At 35.7% G+C, this 18344-nt stretch overlaps 1 protein-coding gene across 4 annotated transcripts in view; it reads left to right on the forward strand.

Annotated features, from left to right (window-relative positions):
* Nucleotides 1-17914, forward strand: part of RBM26 (RNA binding motif protein 26) — a 55884-nt gene extending 37970 nt beyond the window's left edge. For all 4 annotated transcript variants that reach the window (XM_074160245.1, XM_074160260.1, XM_074160268.1 and 1 more), the window contains 5 exons: nucleotides 3806-3910; nucleotides 6474-6683; nucleotides 9114-9200; nucleotides 12553-12666; nucleotides 17224-17914. In XM_074160245.1, coding sequence (XP_074016346.1) covers nucleotides 3806-3910; nucleotides 6474-6683; nucleotides 9114-9200; nucleotides 12553-12666; nucleotides 17224-17313 — 606 coding nt within the window. In that variant the 3' untranslated portion in view covers nucleotides 17314-17914. The remainder of the gene's footprint in view (nucleotides 1-3805; nucleotides 3911-6473; nucleotides 6684-9113; nucleotides 9201-12552; nucleotides 12667-17223) is intronic.
* Nucleotides 17915-18344: the final 430 nt, after the last annotated feature.

Raw genomic sequence — 18344 nt, forward strand, 5'->3', positions numbered from 1 at the left:
ACTAGTGACTGGTCTCCAGCTGGACTTTCTGCCACTGATCAGAATCCTCTGAACCCAGCAGTTCAGTCCATTTTCAGACTATCTCATAATCTACCTGTCTATTTAGTATGTCACCCTTTTGGCTGTGAGGATTTGTGGGCGACACTATTGAAAGCCTTACTGAAGTCAAGATAAACAAATTCCACTACCGTGCTCTTGTCCACTAAGCCAGTCATCTCATTGTAGGCAGCTCTTAAGGTCAAGCATGATTTCTCCTTCCCTTTCCCCAGTCACCTTCTTGTTCTTAATATGCTTGGAAATGGTTTCCAAGATTAGTTGCTCCTTCATCTTCCCAGGGATTGTGGTGAGGCTGACCAGCATGTAGTTCCCCATATCTCCTTCCCCTTCTTGAAGACCAGAGTAACATTTGCTTTTTCTCAGTCCCAAGGAACCTTTCCCAGATGCCATGACCTTTCAAAGATAGTTGAGATTGGCTTTGCAGTGACATCAGTGAGCTCCCTCTATACTTATGGTTGCATCCCATTGGGTCACAGGTATTTGTGTATGTCCAGTTTGTTAAATGTTTCCTGACTTGATTCTCTTCCCATAAAGGTAAGTCTGCCTTCTTCCAGCCTTTTCCAGTGTTCTCGAGATTTGATATTGCAGAAGGCAAGTCTTTCCAGTAAAGACTAAGGAGCAGGAGTTATTGAGTAGCTTGACTGTTCCTGTGTCCTTTGTTGTGAGGTCCCCTTTCCCATTCAGCAGTCTGCCCATTTTTTTCACAGTACAGTGTTTTGCTGCTGATAGGCCTACAGAAGCCTTCTTGTTCCTCACTCCCCTCACCACAGAATCTTCTTGGTTGGAAGGGACCTTTGAGATCATGGAGTCCAACCAGATTCAACTCCAGACGGGCTTTGGCGTTCCAAACCAGTATCTGCATGCTCAGACAGTTTCTCTATATTTCTTCTGTGATCTGACCCTGCTTCTATCTCTTGTACACCTTGTTTTTTGGATTTAAGTTTTGTTAGAAGCTCCTTGTTCATGCAGGCAGGCCTCCTGTCACCTTTGCTTTATTCTGTGCACACTCTGAAACTTGGAAGATGTGATTCTTGAAATCATCCTGCCGTTCCAGCAGATATCCAGGCCCAGGGTCTTCAAACAGGAGGCTTCTTCCAATTGTCTGAAGAAGGCCTCATCTACTTCTTTTACCTGATCAGGCAGTGCATAGTACACACTCACTGCATCCTCACTCATGTTGGTCTGCCATCTTAATCCTGATTTATAAACTTTTGACTGGCTCATCATCTGATCTGTATCCAGGCAGAGCTGCACTGTCAAAGGCAGCTCCAGCTCCTCGCCATCCTGGCTTGTCCTGCCGTAAGAGACCATATCCATGCACTGCAGCATTCCAGTCGTGTGAGTTTTCCTGTGATGTTTCTGTAGTCTCAGTGAGACTGTAGCCCTGTAACTGCACACAGACATCTTAATTCCTTTCTTTGTTTCGCATGTTGTGTGTATTAATGTACAGGCTCTTCAGAGAGGCACTGATTTCCCAGAAGACAAACGATACTGTTCTGTAGGTCCTCCCTCATTTGTGTGGATTGGTATGTGTAATGCTTGAGCTGATTGCCCTTCAGCCCTGTTTTCTTGATCTTGAGATCTCCTCTGCCCACATTGCCCTTTACTTGGCAGCCTGGTCCACCACTTCCTTGTGTGATTGTTGGTTTTGCTTAGTGAAGTGAGGCAATATGCTAATATGAATTCTAGTTTTAATGAAGTTCTGGAGTTGGTTTTCCATTTCCCTTGTACTAGAAGGGAAGAATGTGTGAAGAAACACTTTAAGCAAACACATCTCATAGTGGACAAAATATCCAAACTGTAGAAAAGTTGATTTTATCGATAGCTTTCCTCTCAGGGAGACGTGCATTATACATAAGCATTGTTTTGTTAACATTTGAAAGAGAGAAAACAATCAGTCCCATCTGACCTTTGCGAAAGCCAGGAGTTAAGAGAGCCTTCAGTTAAAATGTACAACTTTTGACAATTTTCTGAAAGACTTTGCTCTTTGCAGACTTCTTTTGCATTTGCTTAGCATTTAAAACCTGGGCAGCTCAGAAGACCCTGCAGACTTGAAGCATTAGGTGAATGAGGCCCATGTGACTGTGCCATTATCTTTACCTATTTTTGTCTTGTTCCAGTTCACGCAGAACACAAAATACTCTTCCCCCCGAGGGCAGAAACCTTTGCTGCCTCTTGGTGTGTCTTAAAGGAGGTATTTTCTCCTTGAGACCTGGCACAGCTCTATAAAAGAGAAATCAACATTAAGAGCACTAGAAATAAACCTCAAAAGTCTTGAGACTTTCTTTCCAACGCCCACGTCACTGGCTGCTTTGTGAGTTCTGACTGCTAGTCGTTATTAAACTTCAGACGTGCTTGTTTTGTGGTGTCACTGATGTGTTGCAACACAGTGGGATTTGAGAGAAAGAGTTTCCAATTTTGAAAACTTTGAAAACCATTATGCGGGAGATAATGGACTTTTTTTTTTTTTTTTTCTGTGGTTGCTGTAGATAATCAGAAAATGGGGCTGAAAGGGGTTCAGGTTGAAGTTGCCAGTTGAATAATCCAGCTCTTTTTCTTTTAAAGCTTCCAGGAAAAAAACAAAGAAACAAAAAGCCCCTTCTTTATCATTCAGTGGTGATACTTGGTTTCCAACTGTCACAACTGCGAAACCTTCATCTCTTGACAACCAGCCTTTGAATACATTACATGCTGTGGTTTTGAATCAACGGGTGTAAATGTAAAACTGTTTCACAATCATCTATAATTTTATCCTTCATTTGTGATGTCACTGGAACATGTGGCTGCTGTTTTTTCCATTAAAAAAAAAAAGAAAGAAAGAAAAAAAGCTTCCAATTTGGAACAGAACTTCAAATAAAATTTTCATGGTCACGTAAAGCCCTTTCCTGCACCTGTACCAGCACCTGTGCCTCAGTGGTTGCAATGAACGTGTCAAAATTTGGGTTCAGAGACACCTTTCAGTTTCATATTAATTTTTGAACTTTCTAATATTTTTTTTTTTAAGGTACTGTGTGCTGGAAGGCAACTCCGGGTGCATCAGAGACCAACCTTTTGTTAGAGGAGGTCTTGTTGCTCTGTTTTTTCTACTGTGGTCTGAACAGAACTACCAATTACGTAATAGTGATAAGCTTAAATGCTTTTTCTCATTACTGATCATAGGTTTTGTATTCATTCATAATTGTACTGCTCTTTTTTTTTATAGAATCTTTTTATCGCATCATCAATACCATATAATTTTGCATTTTCTATTTTGTGTATCTCTAGTTTAGAAAAAATTCCATTGGCTTTGGCTTTGTGTGGTAGTTCAAAAGCTTTGACATCACCAAGCTCAGAAACATACTACTACACACTGAAGTTTTTATCTTGCCAAGCAGTCTCCTAAGCTTCTGCTTGGTTTGTTTTTGAAGGTGTAAAGCTAGCATAGTAAGCAGTATACCTGCAGAGCTACAGCTGTGATCTGAATTAATAAGCCAAAATTTGGTTAAGCTTAAAATTTCACTACAGCTGCTAGTTTTCAAATTCCCTTTCCTTAGAGTTTCTAGGAATTTGTTTTGCAGATAGGGGTGCTGTGGCAGATTTCTACCTTACCTGGAGGCCAGTACTGGCCAATCCTTAAGTCTCTGTGTATTTCTGAAATAGCCCGCTGATAGGAGCCTAGCAATAGATTCTTGGCGTTTGTTGGAAGTTTTTTTTCCTCAGTAGAGAATGTGAACTGTGGAACTAATAATTTACCATAACGATTTCTTAGATGCAGAAAGAGTTACTAGATACTGAACTGGATTTATACAAGAAGATGCAAGCTGGGGAGGAAGTTACTGAATTAAGACGAAAATATACAGAACTACAGCTGGAAGTATGTTTGTCTCTTCTTTTGTAGCAATTAACTCTAATCATATATTTTCATATATGTTTTATTATCTTGTGTATTGTATCATAAACTATTTTTTCCAGAGTGCAATATTAAGTTGCATGTAAATGGAGGCATTTAGCAATAATATTTAAAAAAAATCAGTTTCTGAATTCTACTGAGGTACAGAAATAGTATTGTCTTTAATTTTGATTATTCATCTATTTAAATTCTGTATCTATTTAGATGACATGATATTTTTTAGATATGTGGTAGCAATATTTCCTTGAGAGCGTGGAGTGTTTTTAAATTGTTGCCTGTAGGTGGTGTGTTTGATACAGAAGTGTTAAAAACACTGCTTGATCTTTTATTCTTAAGTGTTAGCTTACTCCTAATGAGATTAATCAAAAAGGCTGAAGTGTGAAAAGTAATATTACTACAGCATTGGTTTCAAGAGAAGGAGGACTTAATAAAAGGAAATACAGTGTTTCAGAAATGTTCAATATATAGAAACACGCTTTTTCTTGAAGTACTTGCTTTTAAAAAAAATTCAGAAGGCTATGCAGGATTCTTCATATCTATGTCTTACTTTGAGAAATTCTGAATGCTGTTGATGTTATTCTGTGTTATATTGCTCTGTCTTGCCTATATGATTGTGTAATATCTGCTTAATTGCATGATAATCTTATCTCTTTTTACTGTTAAGCAGGCTGCTGTGTCGCTTAAATCCCTCTTGTGTTAATGAAGTTTGGTCATGTCTTATGTATTAACTACATGTGAACACAGTGCATATACATATGGCTAAGTTGCATTAAAATCTTACCTTAAAACTGCGTTGTTATGCAGCTTTGCTAATTGTGAAAATAGGTCTGTTAGGCAAGCCAATTGAATAGAGATAACGTAAAAGCTTATGTTAACAATATGTATTTTGGTGGTGAATAGTATTTCATAGGTTTACTGGAAGCTTATTTATAAATCGTACATTCTAGAAAATATGTGAATTGAATAATCTGTAAAATAGCAGTAGAAAAGTAGGTGCTCGTTCAAGATAAAGTTATACTGTAGTTAGTGTGCTAATCCTACTCCATCTCTCATTCAGTCTGTTTGTATTTTGAGTTGTAAAAAAAATTGTAGCTTTTTTAGGAAAATAATTTTTGCTAGTTAATAGCAAATACTGATCAAAGGATGAAGAAAAACAGGGCTATTGGTAAAGCACACCTCTATGTTTCAAGGAATAGCATGAAATATATCCCTTGTATAATTTACAATAATTTACAATTAATAATTATTAATCCCTTGTAATAATTAATTATAATTTACAAGAGGGATATGGAGTTTTTTCCCTTGCTATTTGTTTGATTTTTTTTTTTTTTCATATTCTTACAAATTCTTTAGAAAAACTTATTCACACATTGTCTTTGTGACTTTAACTCCTGCAGTATTCATGTGTTGCTTCTGTGGCTTATAACCTGCTGTTCTGTTCCAGGTGGCCCTGGTGTTACTGTGAGAAAACCCAAAATGTGTAATACAGCTTGATTGTTGAGTCAGCACAATCTTTAACTTTCTGGATTATTCATTTAACCATTTTAAAATGTTTAAAAAAAAGCCCTACAAACCAACACCAAACCCCACAGGATTCTCTTTACAAAAAATAAAAAGTGGACTATATACTATTGTATAATTATCTGAATAATTTCATTAATAAAACCATAAAAGATTGATCTCCTCATGGATGATAACCACTGGCATGCGTTAAAGTAGTACTGTCAGTGCTTGAGTTGTAAACACTGTACAGTATGTTAAAAACATTGTTACGGTGATTTCATTAAACATTTGATTCCTACATCAGATCTATTTGGGTTTGAAATGATACTTCTTTTCTTTGTATAAATGCTGAAATTAAATCCTTGAAAGTGCTTTTTTGAAACTTAAAATAACTTTTGCAAATTACTTTTTAAATGGCTGTCAGAGATACTGTCATCGGCCTTTTGACTTTTCCTGGAGAGTACATGCCAGTTCTTTAGAAGGGATACGCAGGTATTGTGGGAATGGAAATTAGTGAATACACAGAGACAAATTTTTAGCAAATAATTAGTCCTTGGAGGTGCTCATTAGAGTCTCTGTTTCATACCTCACAATTCTGTGGCCAGAATCTATACTGCTGCATAAATTCTGGTCAGAATAAAAGTTTTGGATGGACTATGAGAGACAAATGAAAAGACAGAGATAAAGAAACAAATGAAGTAGTTAGTCACCATGTCAAGAAAATTTGTTCATGACATTTCAGTGTTGTACCACAGTTCCTTTCTGCTATGAGGAATTATCCTCACAGATACTGTGTTCTTTTTTCCTATTTCCATCCTATTTCTGATCTGTTAATAATTAACAGCATTAGCTTTTTAATGTTACTAACATGTTCGCCTTTTGTTATTTTAAGACCTATAAGCAACTATTTCTGAGGCTTGTTTGGGGATGTGTTTTTAGGAAACAACAATGTGTTTGTTAATTTTGTCTAAATATTTAGATTGTGAATTTTAATCCATCAATATGTTATGTATAAACATCTTAGGCTGCCAAACGAGGGATTCTTTCTTCCGTTCGTGGTAGAGGGGTTCATGCAAGAGGTCGGGGTGCATCACGTAGCAGAGGTAGAGGAATACGAGGCCGGGGTAGAGGCAGAGGAGTTCCTGTGCATGCAGTTGTGGATCATCGACCTAGGGCATTAGAGATCTCTGCATTTACAGAAAGTGATAGAGAAGATCTTCTTCCTCATTTTGCGGTATGTGGCAATTTCACTTTTTCTGTTCTTTGGGTGACGTTCTTCTATTGAATGACTTGTCTCTTGATTCAGTTCATCTGGAAATATTACTTAGGAATGAATCTTTAACATAATATACCTGTTCATGGGAAAAGAGGATGCACCAGAAAAAGGTGAAACAGAGAAATTACACCATTGATTCAACTAGTTATAATCACATAGCATTTACGAGACTTGGATTTTTTTCTTAAATAGAAAGGAACTTGGGAATATAAAGTAATGACTTATTCAGGATATGTGTTAAAATTGTTATAAATTTTTAGGTCTAGAAAGATAAAGTAACTGAAGGAATGGTGAGAACAAAGATTGATTCAATGCCAAACTTTCAATGCCTGAAGTCTCTTTATCTTTATTGAGGTATCTTAACAAGTGCTTAATGAAATTTTTTAATGCTTTAGCCTAACTTTCTGAATTTAAGAATCAAGATGAGAATTGTGCAGCTATATTTAGATCTTGACAGGGCAGCCAAAGGTTCCTGTTTTTTCATTGCTGTAAGCTTAAGAAGTCAGACCTTTTTCTGCTTTTTTTTGTGGTTTTAGTCTAAAAAATTATAAACTGATGTACATAATTTTTTAGCATTTTTATTTTCAAATATAATAAAGTGAGAAATCAACATAAATTTATAAATCTCTTATCCTCCATAAAAATAAGGTTCTAATAAAAGGAAAATCATTTATTTTGTGGAATGAATGCTAAGAATATCTAGTGGCATAAATTGTGTGAATCTTCATCTGTGTCGTGTCCTCTCTACCCCCTCCATTGATTTTTTTGCGGGGGGAGAGAGGAGGGTGAGGGAGAGAGATGTTTCAATGTTTGATTGCAGTGGTCCTCTCTGAAGTTAGAAGTCCAAGAGCCAGTAAGTCCAGTAAATTCTACTCCAGTCAGTTTACATAGCATTTCCTGTCTGGCAGCCATGCAGGCAGCTTTTCAAAAGAACAAGAACCAACAAGGACCTGTCTGTCCTTTTAAAAATAAGTAAAAAAAGCCAACAACAACAAAAACCAACCGAACAAGGAACCCACAACAATAAAAAGACTATTATTATACTGCATTTTTTAAGGTGTCTTGTTTCCAGGAGCTATATATATACACAGACAAAAATTTACATACATATTTTGTTCCCCTTAAAAACACCGCATTGTATGTATATAGGGGAACAAAAAGGGAACCGTCATACCCATAAACGGCACAACATTATTTTCGCTAGAGATGAATGACAGACCAAACATTTAGACATACCTATATATATATATGTGTGTGTCTGTTCAAGGGGAACAGAAATACTTTTCATAGATATGTGTGATGGACAGAACATTTGAGCAATGACTTCAGAAATACTTGGTGTGAAACTAAGAACGTAAAACTTTAAAATGAAGCAATGCAATCCACTTGTTCAACCATAGGACACTTCTGAGTTCAGTCTCAATGATGAGTGTAAGAAAAAGCTTACTTTTAATCTGCAGCAGTATATTTTGATTTAGTCGGACTTATGAATGTTGCTGAAGTAAATTTTGCTGGTCACTTTTCATATTTTTCATTTCATTATGTACTTCTTGTAGTGACTACAAAGAATATAACAATGAAGACAGAATCTGCCACTGTTAGAATCTTGCTGTCTGCTATCAGTTTATGGTCATAAATTTTGGTTTTATTGCAGGGAGTGTTAAACTTACTATCTTCAACAAACAAAAATATTTACCAAAAAAAACTTAGTAGCATCAACAAATTCTGTTCACAGTGTTAGTAGTATAACACTGAGAAAAAATGTTAATTATTTCATTTTGCAGGTTGTGCATTTGCTGTTTTAAACTTGCTTCAAATTCCATGGAAATGCAGTGAGCTGTATTTCTGTTTCTGTGATACGATATCACAACTCTGCACATGAGCAGTGCACTCTTCCTATACAGATATGTTGGGCATTGCAGCTTACAGTGATGGCAGCATTAAAGGTAGCAATACCATAGAGACCATTATAGGAATAGATAGGTCAGGTTCTTAAGATGCTGAAATCAAGTTAAGTTTTGAAACTTTTTCTACAGTCCCTGTGTCTAGTAAATATTTTGTAGAACAGTTTCATGCTAGACTAATGGAATCATCTCAAGATCCCTTTTTGCCGATTGAGAGAGTATTGAAGCAGAAGAACCTCTTTTTCTGTCATAATTTTATTTCTTACCTGTATGTTTACAATCGGGAAATCCAGAGATTACAGCGCTTTTGTGTTTTAGAAATGCAAGTAAAACTAATTGTATTATTTGCAAAGATTGGCATTCAGGCTGTGAAAGGTACACTATTCTAATTTCACATGATTTTGAGGGCATTGATTTAGGACAGCATTTTTAGAGATGGAGAACTATTTCACTAAGCCTTTTTTTTTTTGTTATTTATTAAAAGCAATATGGTGAAATTGAAGATTGCCAGATAGATGATTCTTCTCTCCATGCGGTGATTACCTTTAAGACAAGAGCAGAAGCTGAAGCTGTGAGTATAATCTTTGTTGAAAATACTCTGCAACACTCAACTGCATCCTAATTACGTTATGCTTCAATATTTGAATAAATTTAATACTGCTAATTCTTTAAAAACATTTTAAAAGAAGTATGACACGAAAGTTTTATTCTAGTTAAATTAATCTGTCAGAACAGCATATTACTGTAATTCTTGGGAAATTATGTTTATAGCAAGCTCAAGTACAGGATGTAAGAGAGACATTAAGAGGATACACTTGGGAATTGACAGCTGGATGTCTTGGTTTCTCTTTATTTAATTGCCAGTTGTTTCCACCTGAAGACTTGATACCCTCACAGTCATCCTGAAATTTCACTGACACCCTTCAGAGTGAGCCTATATATTTTGTTTGGGATCAGTTGGATTTACCTCTGCCCGAAAACCTGTGACAGTGTAATGTGATGTGATGGGATTTGCTTTTTTTCTTAATTATTTTTTAGCCTATTTCATAGAAATTTAGGAAATTATGGAAGCATAGAATTATTGAAGTAACTTTTAGAGATTAAAATCCAGAGTTGAGGTATGTTGTAATTCAGCATCCTCATGTATGTATCATCAGGAGTTTGTACATTTGGCTCAGGAGGACTTGGGCCTTATTCAGTCCATGGTGTAGGCAGTATGTGAACCTGTGCAAAATGAAGAACATTCTGCAAGTTCTGCAAATCATTCTGTTTTCTTTAATTTTTCTTCAAAATCTTTACATCACTGTTGGGAAGGAGTATCCTGAAAATAATAGGGACTCCAGAAAGAATGGATTCATATTTTCAGTATGGTTGTATGGAAAGATCTCGTTTTATATTCATATTTTGCACATAGTTTCTATTTTTTCACAAAATTCATCTTGCGGAGTTTCCTTGAACACAGTTTTCATACCTGGCCATACTCTTCTCTTTTTGTATACTTTATCTTGAGACACCAGTTACCTGATTATCAGTATTTCTGTCATTTAGAGTGCAAATTAAGCCAATGGGGACAATAGTTTTGAACACTCATAGTATCATTATGGTTACACATTTTGAGAAACAGTTTGATGCATGTACCACAGATCCTTTATGGAAGCATTGAAATTCTGTTTGTGAAGCTCTTGGTTGTAGCAGTGATGAGCACTAACTGTATGGAGATTGCAGTTATTCTGTAAAAAAGGAAGTATAATTAATGATACAGAGTATATACTGAATGATAGGGAAAACCAGTACTGTACAACAACAAGGAACACAGTCCACCAGTGAACGAAAGTTCTGTGGAGAATAAGAAACACCTGCTCACAGTTAAAAGCTGTTGGAATTAGTATACTCACAAGTGGACTGAATTAAGGTTGGAATTTTAGTTTTGCTACTTCCTGACAGTGGGTACTTCATTTTGCAGCTTCATATTCTTTCACAATGTAGTTTACATAAGAAATATTCTAAGTATTAAGAGGTACTTCTGCTTCCCTGAAAATAAAAATAGATCACTTGGAACAATAATCTGTTTTTATGAACTGTCAAAATAAAGTCTTTACTTTCTCCCATGTGGAGTGTGATTCACAACAAAGATCTTGAAGGTGGATACTTGTTTATCAGCAAAATTCAGTTTTTACTGTTAAAACTTGTTTTGGCTAAAAATTGGCATGGAGAATCTTTTCAGCCCTAGCTAAATTTCTGTACCCAGAAAGCAGGGAATTTTAGTATTTTGGAAGCAAACATAGAAGTGTAAAGATAGGAAGCACCTGGAAAAGAAGGTAGCGCAGAGAATAAGAAAGATGTGGGCAGGGGGGGAAGGGTGTTATGTTTGGTGGGAGGTTTGAAGTCAGCATTATATACTTTTTTTCCCTTTTTTTCTTATTTTCTATGATGCATTTCATTGCGTTTGAGAAGCAGTATGTTTTTCTGCAATCATTCTGAAATAGAATAGGTGGAGTTTTCAAGCTGTATTCAAGGTAAAATTCAGAATGTGCTCTGGAAAGTGGGGATATTTTAACTGGGTCAGAATTCATGATCAATGTGTGAGATATCCACGTTCCAGTTGGTATTAAAACTTTTGTCAAATGACTTTGTGTCTAATTGCACCTTCATTTTTAAATTAAAATTTTATGAAAACTGTGTTTGATCAAATATAGTAAAATCTGTATTTTCCTTAAGATATTCTCATTTATTAAATATATTTCCACTGGAATTTCTGTGTTTACTACTAAAGCAGACTTTAAGACTGGCAATTGGAGAAATTGTAGAAGGTAATCATTAAAAAACTCTGTTGAGGCCAATTGTGAAGTAAATGCAGCTAATATTTTACCTTCTTAAATGAAAATAGGCCTAGGCTTTATGACCATATATGTTCTAGCCTGGAAGGAAGGGGAGGATTCCCTATTGTAAAATGTTGCATTTTTATGTAGTAGTAATTTCTTCCAAAGATTACAAGTTGTTTCTGGACCTAAATGTCACGTATAAGTACTTTTAAAAATTCTAGTTGTGTGACATTGTGATGAGACCATGGACAAAAAGCTCCTGAGCTGCATTTTAATAAGCATAGAATCTTTTAAATTTATCATAAATTTATATGTACAGATTTAAAATTTATACCTGGGGACTTTAATATCACACAATTCATGTTCAGATGTCATCGAACATGTAATTGTTTCTACATTTCACATTATGCTGTGCTTTCAGATTGTACTATAAATCTTTTGTGACCGTGACGGTTATTTCGGAATGTTGCTAACGCTGATTTATGCTCATTCATGTTACTTTAATTTGAACATACTATTTCCAAAGCAGCCACTTAATGCAGCTGGTACTTAGAAAGGCATGAATATCCCATAAGTTAAAAATTTTTACATTTCAATTACAACGGCCTTACAGGAAGTGGAGCGTTTTCCAGTAGATTAAGTTGTAATCACAAAGGGGCTTTTTGTAGTTGTTTGGGTTTGTTTTTTTTTTAATATATTAAATCATTTGTATTTGTGGGATGCCTTAGTACTTCCAGTAAGTTACGCATTAACAGTTTTGTGTCCATCTTTGAAAGGTGAAGAACCCATCAAGATAATGCTAAAACCCAGGAAGCTGTTGGTTCAGTAGGTTACCCATATCACCAAATGGTTTATGATTTTCAAAGTTTCTTTTCTTCTGAATGTATTTTGATCATTTTCCTGAAAGGACGTGTGAATTCCATGCACAGTGAATGCAGTTGATTTGTTTTAACCTATTAACAGTAATTCTGTATGAACATATTACAACTTGGATTTTCTTTTGAAAAAGCAGACTGTTGGTTTATTTCTGGCATTTAAGTATTACTGAAGTTAATTTTTCCTCTGCCAAATATATAACTAAAATGTCTAAACTTGTTTTAGGCTGCAATTCATGGATCTCGTTTTAAAGGACAAGAGTTAAAGTTGGCATGGAACAAGCCTGTTGCTAGTATGTCAGCTGTTGAAACAGAAGAAGCTGAACCCGATGAAGAAGAAGTAAGCTTGCTTTTTCTTTTTTCATTTTGTTCTTTTTTAAGATTAAATAATGTAACTTCTTCAAAAGGAAATGACCTGTTGATTCATATTTCCGTTTTTGAATCTAACTCATGTTTTGATATTAGAAAGTGGATTTATCTATAAATACACTTGTTTTCTAGGTTGTTGAAAGCCCAGTTATTTTACTTTTCCTTGCAGAAATGTTTTATTTCTTACACAATAAAAAACTCTAGCGGAAATACCTAGAAAATGGAAGGGGTGGGTTTGAACTTGCATGAGAGAAATTGAGCATTTTGTCCAGAAAATGGGGTTTTATACTATCTACTTTAGGCATTAATTTATTAGAGGATCAAATTTCAGAATCTCGTTTCCCTTCATAGAGAGATACGGCTTGGAGGATACAAGTGAAGGAATAATTTAGAGCATTTACTAATTTCATACAGACATCTGAAGTACCCCAGCTGAGTGTTAGTCCTTATTGTGATGCATGAAAGATAGTAAAGCCTTGTCCGAATAACCTTAATTGGTTAATGCAGGAATAGTGAGGCAACATTTCTTGATGCATTTAACTCATTACACTCAGAATACCGATGTTTGTGAACTCTGAAAAATAAATGCCACTTGGGGAAGAAGTCTTTTTTCTAATTCATTTACCGTCAGTTAACTGTATATACATAATTGCCATAGAATAGCTGAAGTAGAAGTACACCTTGACTCGGTGATATTATTTTGTCTGTATGTTTTTCCTATGATATTTTGGCAGGCCCGCAATAGAAGCTTCACAAGATTGTTTTGATATAACCAAATTTGGTTATTCTTTTTGCATTTTGTAGTATTGACTTTCTGGGTTTTTTTTTCTGAAGAAAGCCAATTTGTCTGTTTGTTTTCTGTCTCCAAAAATACTGATTTCTTTTTAGCATGTCAGCCAAAGACAGACCGCCTCCACCACTGTGTATTCATATTGGGCATTTGTGCATTCTGACTTACTAAATATTACTTCCCTTCTGTACACAAACCTCAAGCATTGTCAGATAGTAATGTGCTGTGAGTGAACAAGAGGCTACACTGGGGAATCTTCAGAGCATCTTAGATATTTTGTCATTTCTTCTTCAGAGATGTATTGCCTGTTGAAGATCAACAGCAATGTTTGTTGTTGCAAGGACTCTACCTTATTAAGAAGTCTCATTGAGTAACCACTTCACTGAGACTTCTCAGTTTTGCACAATGAAGAAAGGGCATGCAGGGATATGGAAACACTTTAGGAGAGTAAAGGAAGAAAAGTAGAGAGAGATTCATTGGTAGGTCAGCTACAGCGAGATTCATCTTTCAACCCCATCTGAAGATACTGAGCATAGGAGGGAAGCTCTGGGATAGACCTAGTGGGGGGAAAGGGAATGGAGATACTAATGAGCTACATGCACTGGCTGCTCTGGCAAAGGGAAAGGACAGATTTACGAAGACCCATCCCTTGGGTCTAAAAGCTCGATGACATCTTGTCAGCTGAGAAGTGCTTGTGATAGTGGGATACATCTGTTTTAGGTGATGGTTGTTCTCCTTAACAGGAGTCATCAGGTATGGAAATAAAAATTCAGGGAAAAGACTGCATGAAACTGTTTTCTGTAATTCATAGATTGATGGGCTCATCTAAAACTTCCCAGATTTTCAAAATTTAAGTAAAAAGGAGAAGTAACTTTGTTATTAAGAAATCATTTCATGATTCAAATGTTTAACATTACTGCAGATATTCCTCTTTTCTTTTAATTTAGCTGGTTTTATTTGTCTCTAGACTGTTTCTGTAGTCATTCCTCAGCTAATAATTCTTGTGGAAAATGTATAGGAGTTGATCTTGGATGAAACACCCTAGCTGTTCATTGCTTTTGTATGCTTGCTGAAATCTTTGCAATAGCAAATGTGTAATATAAAAAAAATTAGTTTACCTGTTTTTTTGTTAATAGTGTTGCTGGATTCTTACTTGGTCCAGTGTTTACAGTTTTTTTTATTTAACATGGTTGTTGTACTTGCCTCTGACCCTTTGCCGTTTTCAAAACAAGCCAACTATATCTTTATACCTGTCTTCTTTGTGTAATGAGATTGGTTTTTAACTGAATTAGTCTCCCTCACTTACACCAGATTTCTTTACACAGGGGATTTCTGTTCAATAATCCTTGGGAAATCTTGCATTTACATGGCATTCTTTCCTTCTATGAGCTTTGTATTGCTTCTAGCATTTGGTATAAGTTAATATTTGAAGTATAATGTTATAATCCCCAGGTCCTGCATGGATGAGTTCAAGAACTTCATGTTCATGTGCTGGAGTTCAACCAATTGCATAGTTGTATTGCTTAAAATTTAGTATTTGTGCAGGATTAGACTGGGCATGGAGTAGGTTTTTACAGTCAGTGGCCTGAATTTCACTCATACATTCTTTCCAGATATGAAATGTCTTGAGTTTCTGCATGCCTACAACTTATCATGCTACTTATTTAACTTCATCTTATAGCAGCTATTGTAAACACACGGAAAAGGTTTCCATCATTTTTCGATGGCTAAACTACTGTTTGAGTTCAGCTGAGGAATACTGCGCTAAAGAGGGATAGCAGCCTTGAGACTTGAGTGAAACTAAATACCTTGATGTTACAAGGAAAAAGAAAAAAGGGAGCTGGATCATTCAGCAGAGTGACATTCTTAATGACAAAACAGGGCTCCTAGTCCATTTATGAAAATATGAGGTAGGTCTTTTGGACTTGGATATTATAGAAGATCCCTGGTGAGTAGCCACTCAATTAGGAAGGTACCCAATCTTCCTAGATGCCTTACGTCCTGCACCTGGGTGCCTAACGAAAGAGTTGACTCTACTGAAGTCAACAACAGATACCTAGGAAGAGTATAAGATATGCAAGTAGAGAGAAGCTTTTAATCATGGTTTGCAGTTTAGGGACCTGTTGAGTCAGAGGTGTGGCGTCTTTGTAGTTGAAAGTCCTTGATAGATGTTTATGTTATGAATTTGTCTGATTTCTTTGGAATCTAAGTAGCATCTCTAGTGTCCTGCAACAGGGAATGCTACTGTTCAACTATGCCGACCAAGAATAAGTATCTTTGTTTGGGACCTGCCACCTACACATTTTAATTTTGATGTTCTGCTGCTCCTGCATCAAAAAGAAAACCATCATTCTCTCTTCACTTTCCCAAAGATACTTAATATATGTGGACTCCTGTCATACTTCCCCTCAGTTATTTTCTCTCCAGGCTAGAGTCCCGATAGTTGTTGTTCCAGGCAAAAAGCCTGGATCATCCCTACAGCCACTCAGCCTTGTGTGTCTCAGAGATCTACATTGTGCGGTGGCCAGGACTCCTCCTTTTTGACAGCAGTGTCGTATTTTGCATCTAGACACCAAGGAAAGAGCCTAAGTCCTCAGAAACCTGTGTTTTAATCTGGCTCAGAGGACCTGAGCATACATTGACAAGTAAGGTCAGGTGGTGACAGAGCTGCTTTTTAAAAGGCACTTTCCACAGGCAAAAGTAATGAAGATAGTAGTTTCTCCCTCTTGTAAAACAGCCTAGTAGAAAGAGAGAAAGCTTAGTTCTTTTCTAGGCTTTCTTCAGCCTAGAGCCTCACATCTTTCCAGAAGGCTTCCTAACTTTACAAATGAACCTTAATGCTTCTTGTTGAATTTGAAAATTCTGTAGCAAAAAAACCTACAATTACTGGGACAAGAAGAATAAGAAAGACCATAACTGTTATCTAACAGCTGGGAGGCTTTGTTAGGGAAAGACATCCTTGTGTTTTAGTACTTTGTTCAGTTAGTGCAGAAATTGCTGTGACAGGTGCAATCGTCAAAAAAGTTCTGAGACAGGATAGTTTAAATATACACTCTTGTGTCTGTATATATGCAGACAAAAATTAAAACAACTCACTGTTTGTCTTCCTGTTTTAACTTTACCTCTCCAAAGCCTGTAACTGTCAATGTGAAATGTTAAAGATTTTTGTGAAGTCTGCCAAGTTAATGTGTTGTTACTGAAAGCAATTGAAAATACCTTAAAGTATTTTGTCTAAATTTCTGTAAATACCTGTCTCCCCACCCTGCTCTTTTAAATGTTTTATATTGATTTTAAGCTTGGTTAAGCTGTCAAAATGAAAATGTCTCCGATTCAACCTTTTTGATACTGTGGTACAGGTAGATTAAGTTCTTGGATGAAAACAGGCGTAGTCATTGGTAACATGCGAAAACTAACAATTTTCGGTAGGTCATAAGTTTCATGCAAAATTGCAGCTTGGCTACAAATGATCTGCTGAAGAATCATAAGAGCTATTTAAGTATGAGGTGCATATGTCCTGGTCATTTTGAAGTCCACGGGGGGGAAAAAAAAAGTTTCATTTGCCATTTATTAAAATATTTATATAATACATACACATACAGCTTACTTTTTGGAAAGCATTACTGTTTATGTATTCAAAATAAATTTGCTCTTTATTAAATCATAAGTATCAGAGATTTGTATTCTGTCTTTTGAACTTTTAACATTTTCTGACATGAGTATCACATTTTTCTCTTGAAGTTTCAGGAAGAATCTTTGGTGGATGACTCGCTGCTTCAAGACGATGATGAAGAGGAGGAGGATAATGAATCTCGTTCGTGGAGAAGATGATTCAACTGATCGACGACAACGCTAGAACTACACCTGTGTTGCATTAGTATTACCTAATGTACTTCTGCATCTTTGTATTAAAAGGGGTTTTGTGATGAAGTTGGATTCGGATATAGACTAAAAAGCAGCTGGTCAGTTATACGTTTTGAGAGATTGATGTTTGAGTTACATTTCAGTAAATGATTGCTAAAGACATCATACTAGGAACATATGCAATGTTTTTATTACATAGTTCTACAGAAAGTTACAGAATTCTTTGGGTTCTTTGTAATTTACCGAATTGGTCAAACACAAATGACCAGAAGTTGTTATAACATAGATAATTTTTGTTCTATTCCAGATACGGAATGAAAATTTGCATTTAAAATCTTTGTGAATGTTTTCAGAAATGAATAGATAACAGTACTAAACTGAAGTCTCTAAAGTTATGTATTCATAATATTGCATAGTAGTATGCTTAGGCTTTACTATGTACTAGCCTTTTGTTGGATTTGTGTACGTATTTTACCTATGGGTTTTAATGATAAAAGTGTATGACTGCTTTGCATATAAGTCCTTATGACTTTAAGATGTTAAAAAATAAAGAAATGGAATGGTCTTCAAAAAAAAAAAAGAAAAAAGAAAAAAAGCAATAACCAAAAAAGCTAAGACAAATGAAAAAAAAAAAAAAAAGAAAAAAAAAAAAGAAAAGAAAAAAGACCATTCCAAATGGCAACCCCACCCCCATATTCACAAAAAGAGCTCTTATCACTTATACTGAAATAGTATTGACTATAAAAAAAACCAAACCTCAACATAATAATGCTTCATTTACATTAACACACAGGTGTACTCTGTTGCATAAAAGCTTTTGGATGTCTTGTGAATTTTAAACTGAACAGTAAATAGAGTGATATGCCAATGATAAGGAAATTATTCTGTATCCCCGCACTGCGCAACTGTAGAAGAAAACTTGATCCCACAGAAATACACAGTACTGAAAGGTAATTTAGAAAAACACATTAGGTCAAGTGGAACATTTGGTAGGTATT

Source organism: Numenius arquata, chromosome 1, assembly GCF_964106895.1.
Source record: "Numenius arquata chromosome 1, bNumArq3.hap1.1, whole genome shotgun sequence".
NCBI lineage: Eukaryota > Metazoa > Chordata > Aves > Charadriiformes > Scolopacidae > Numenius > Numenius arquata.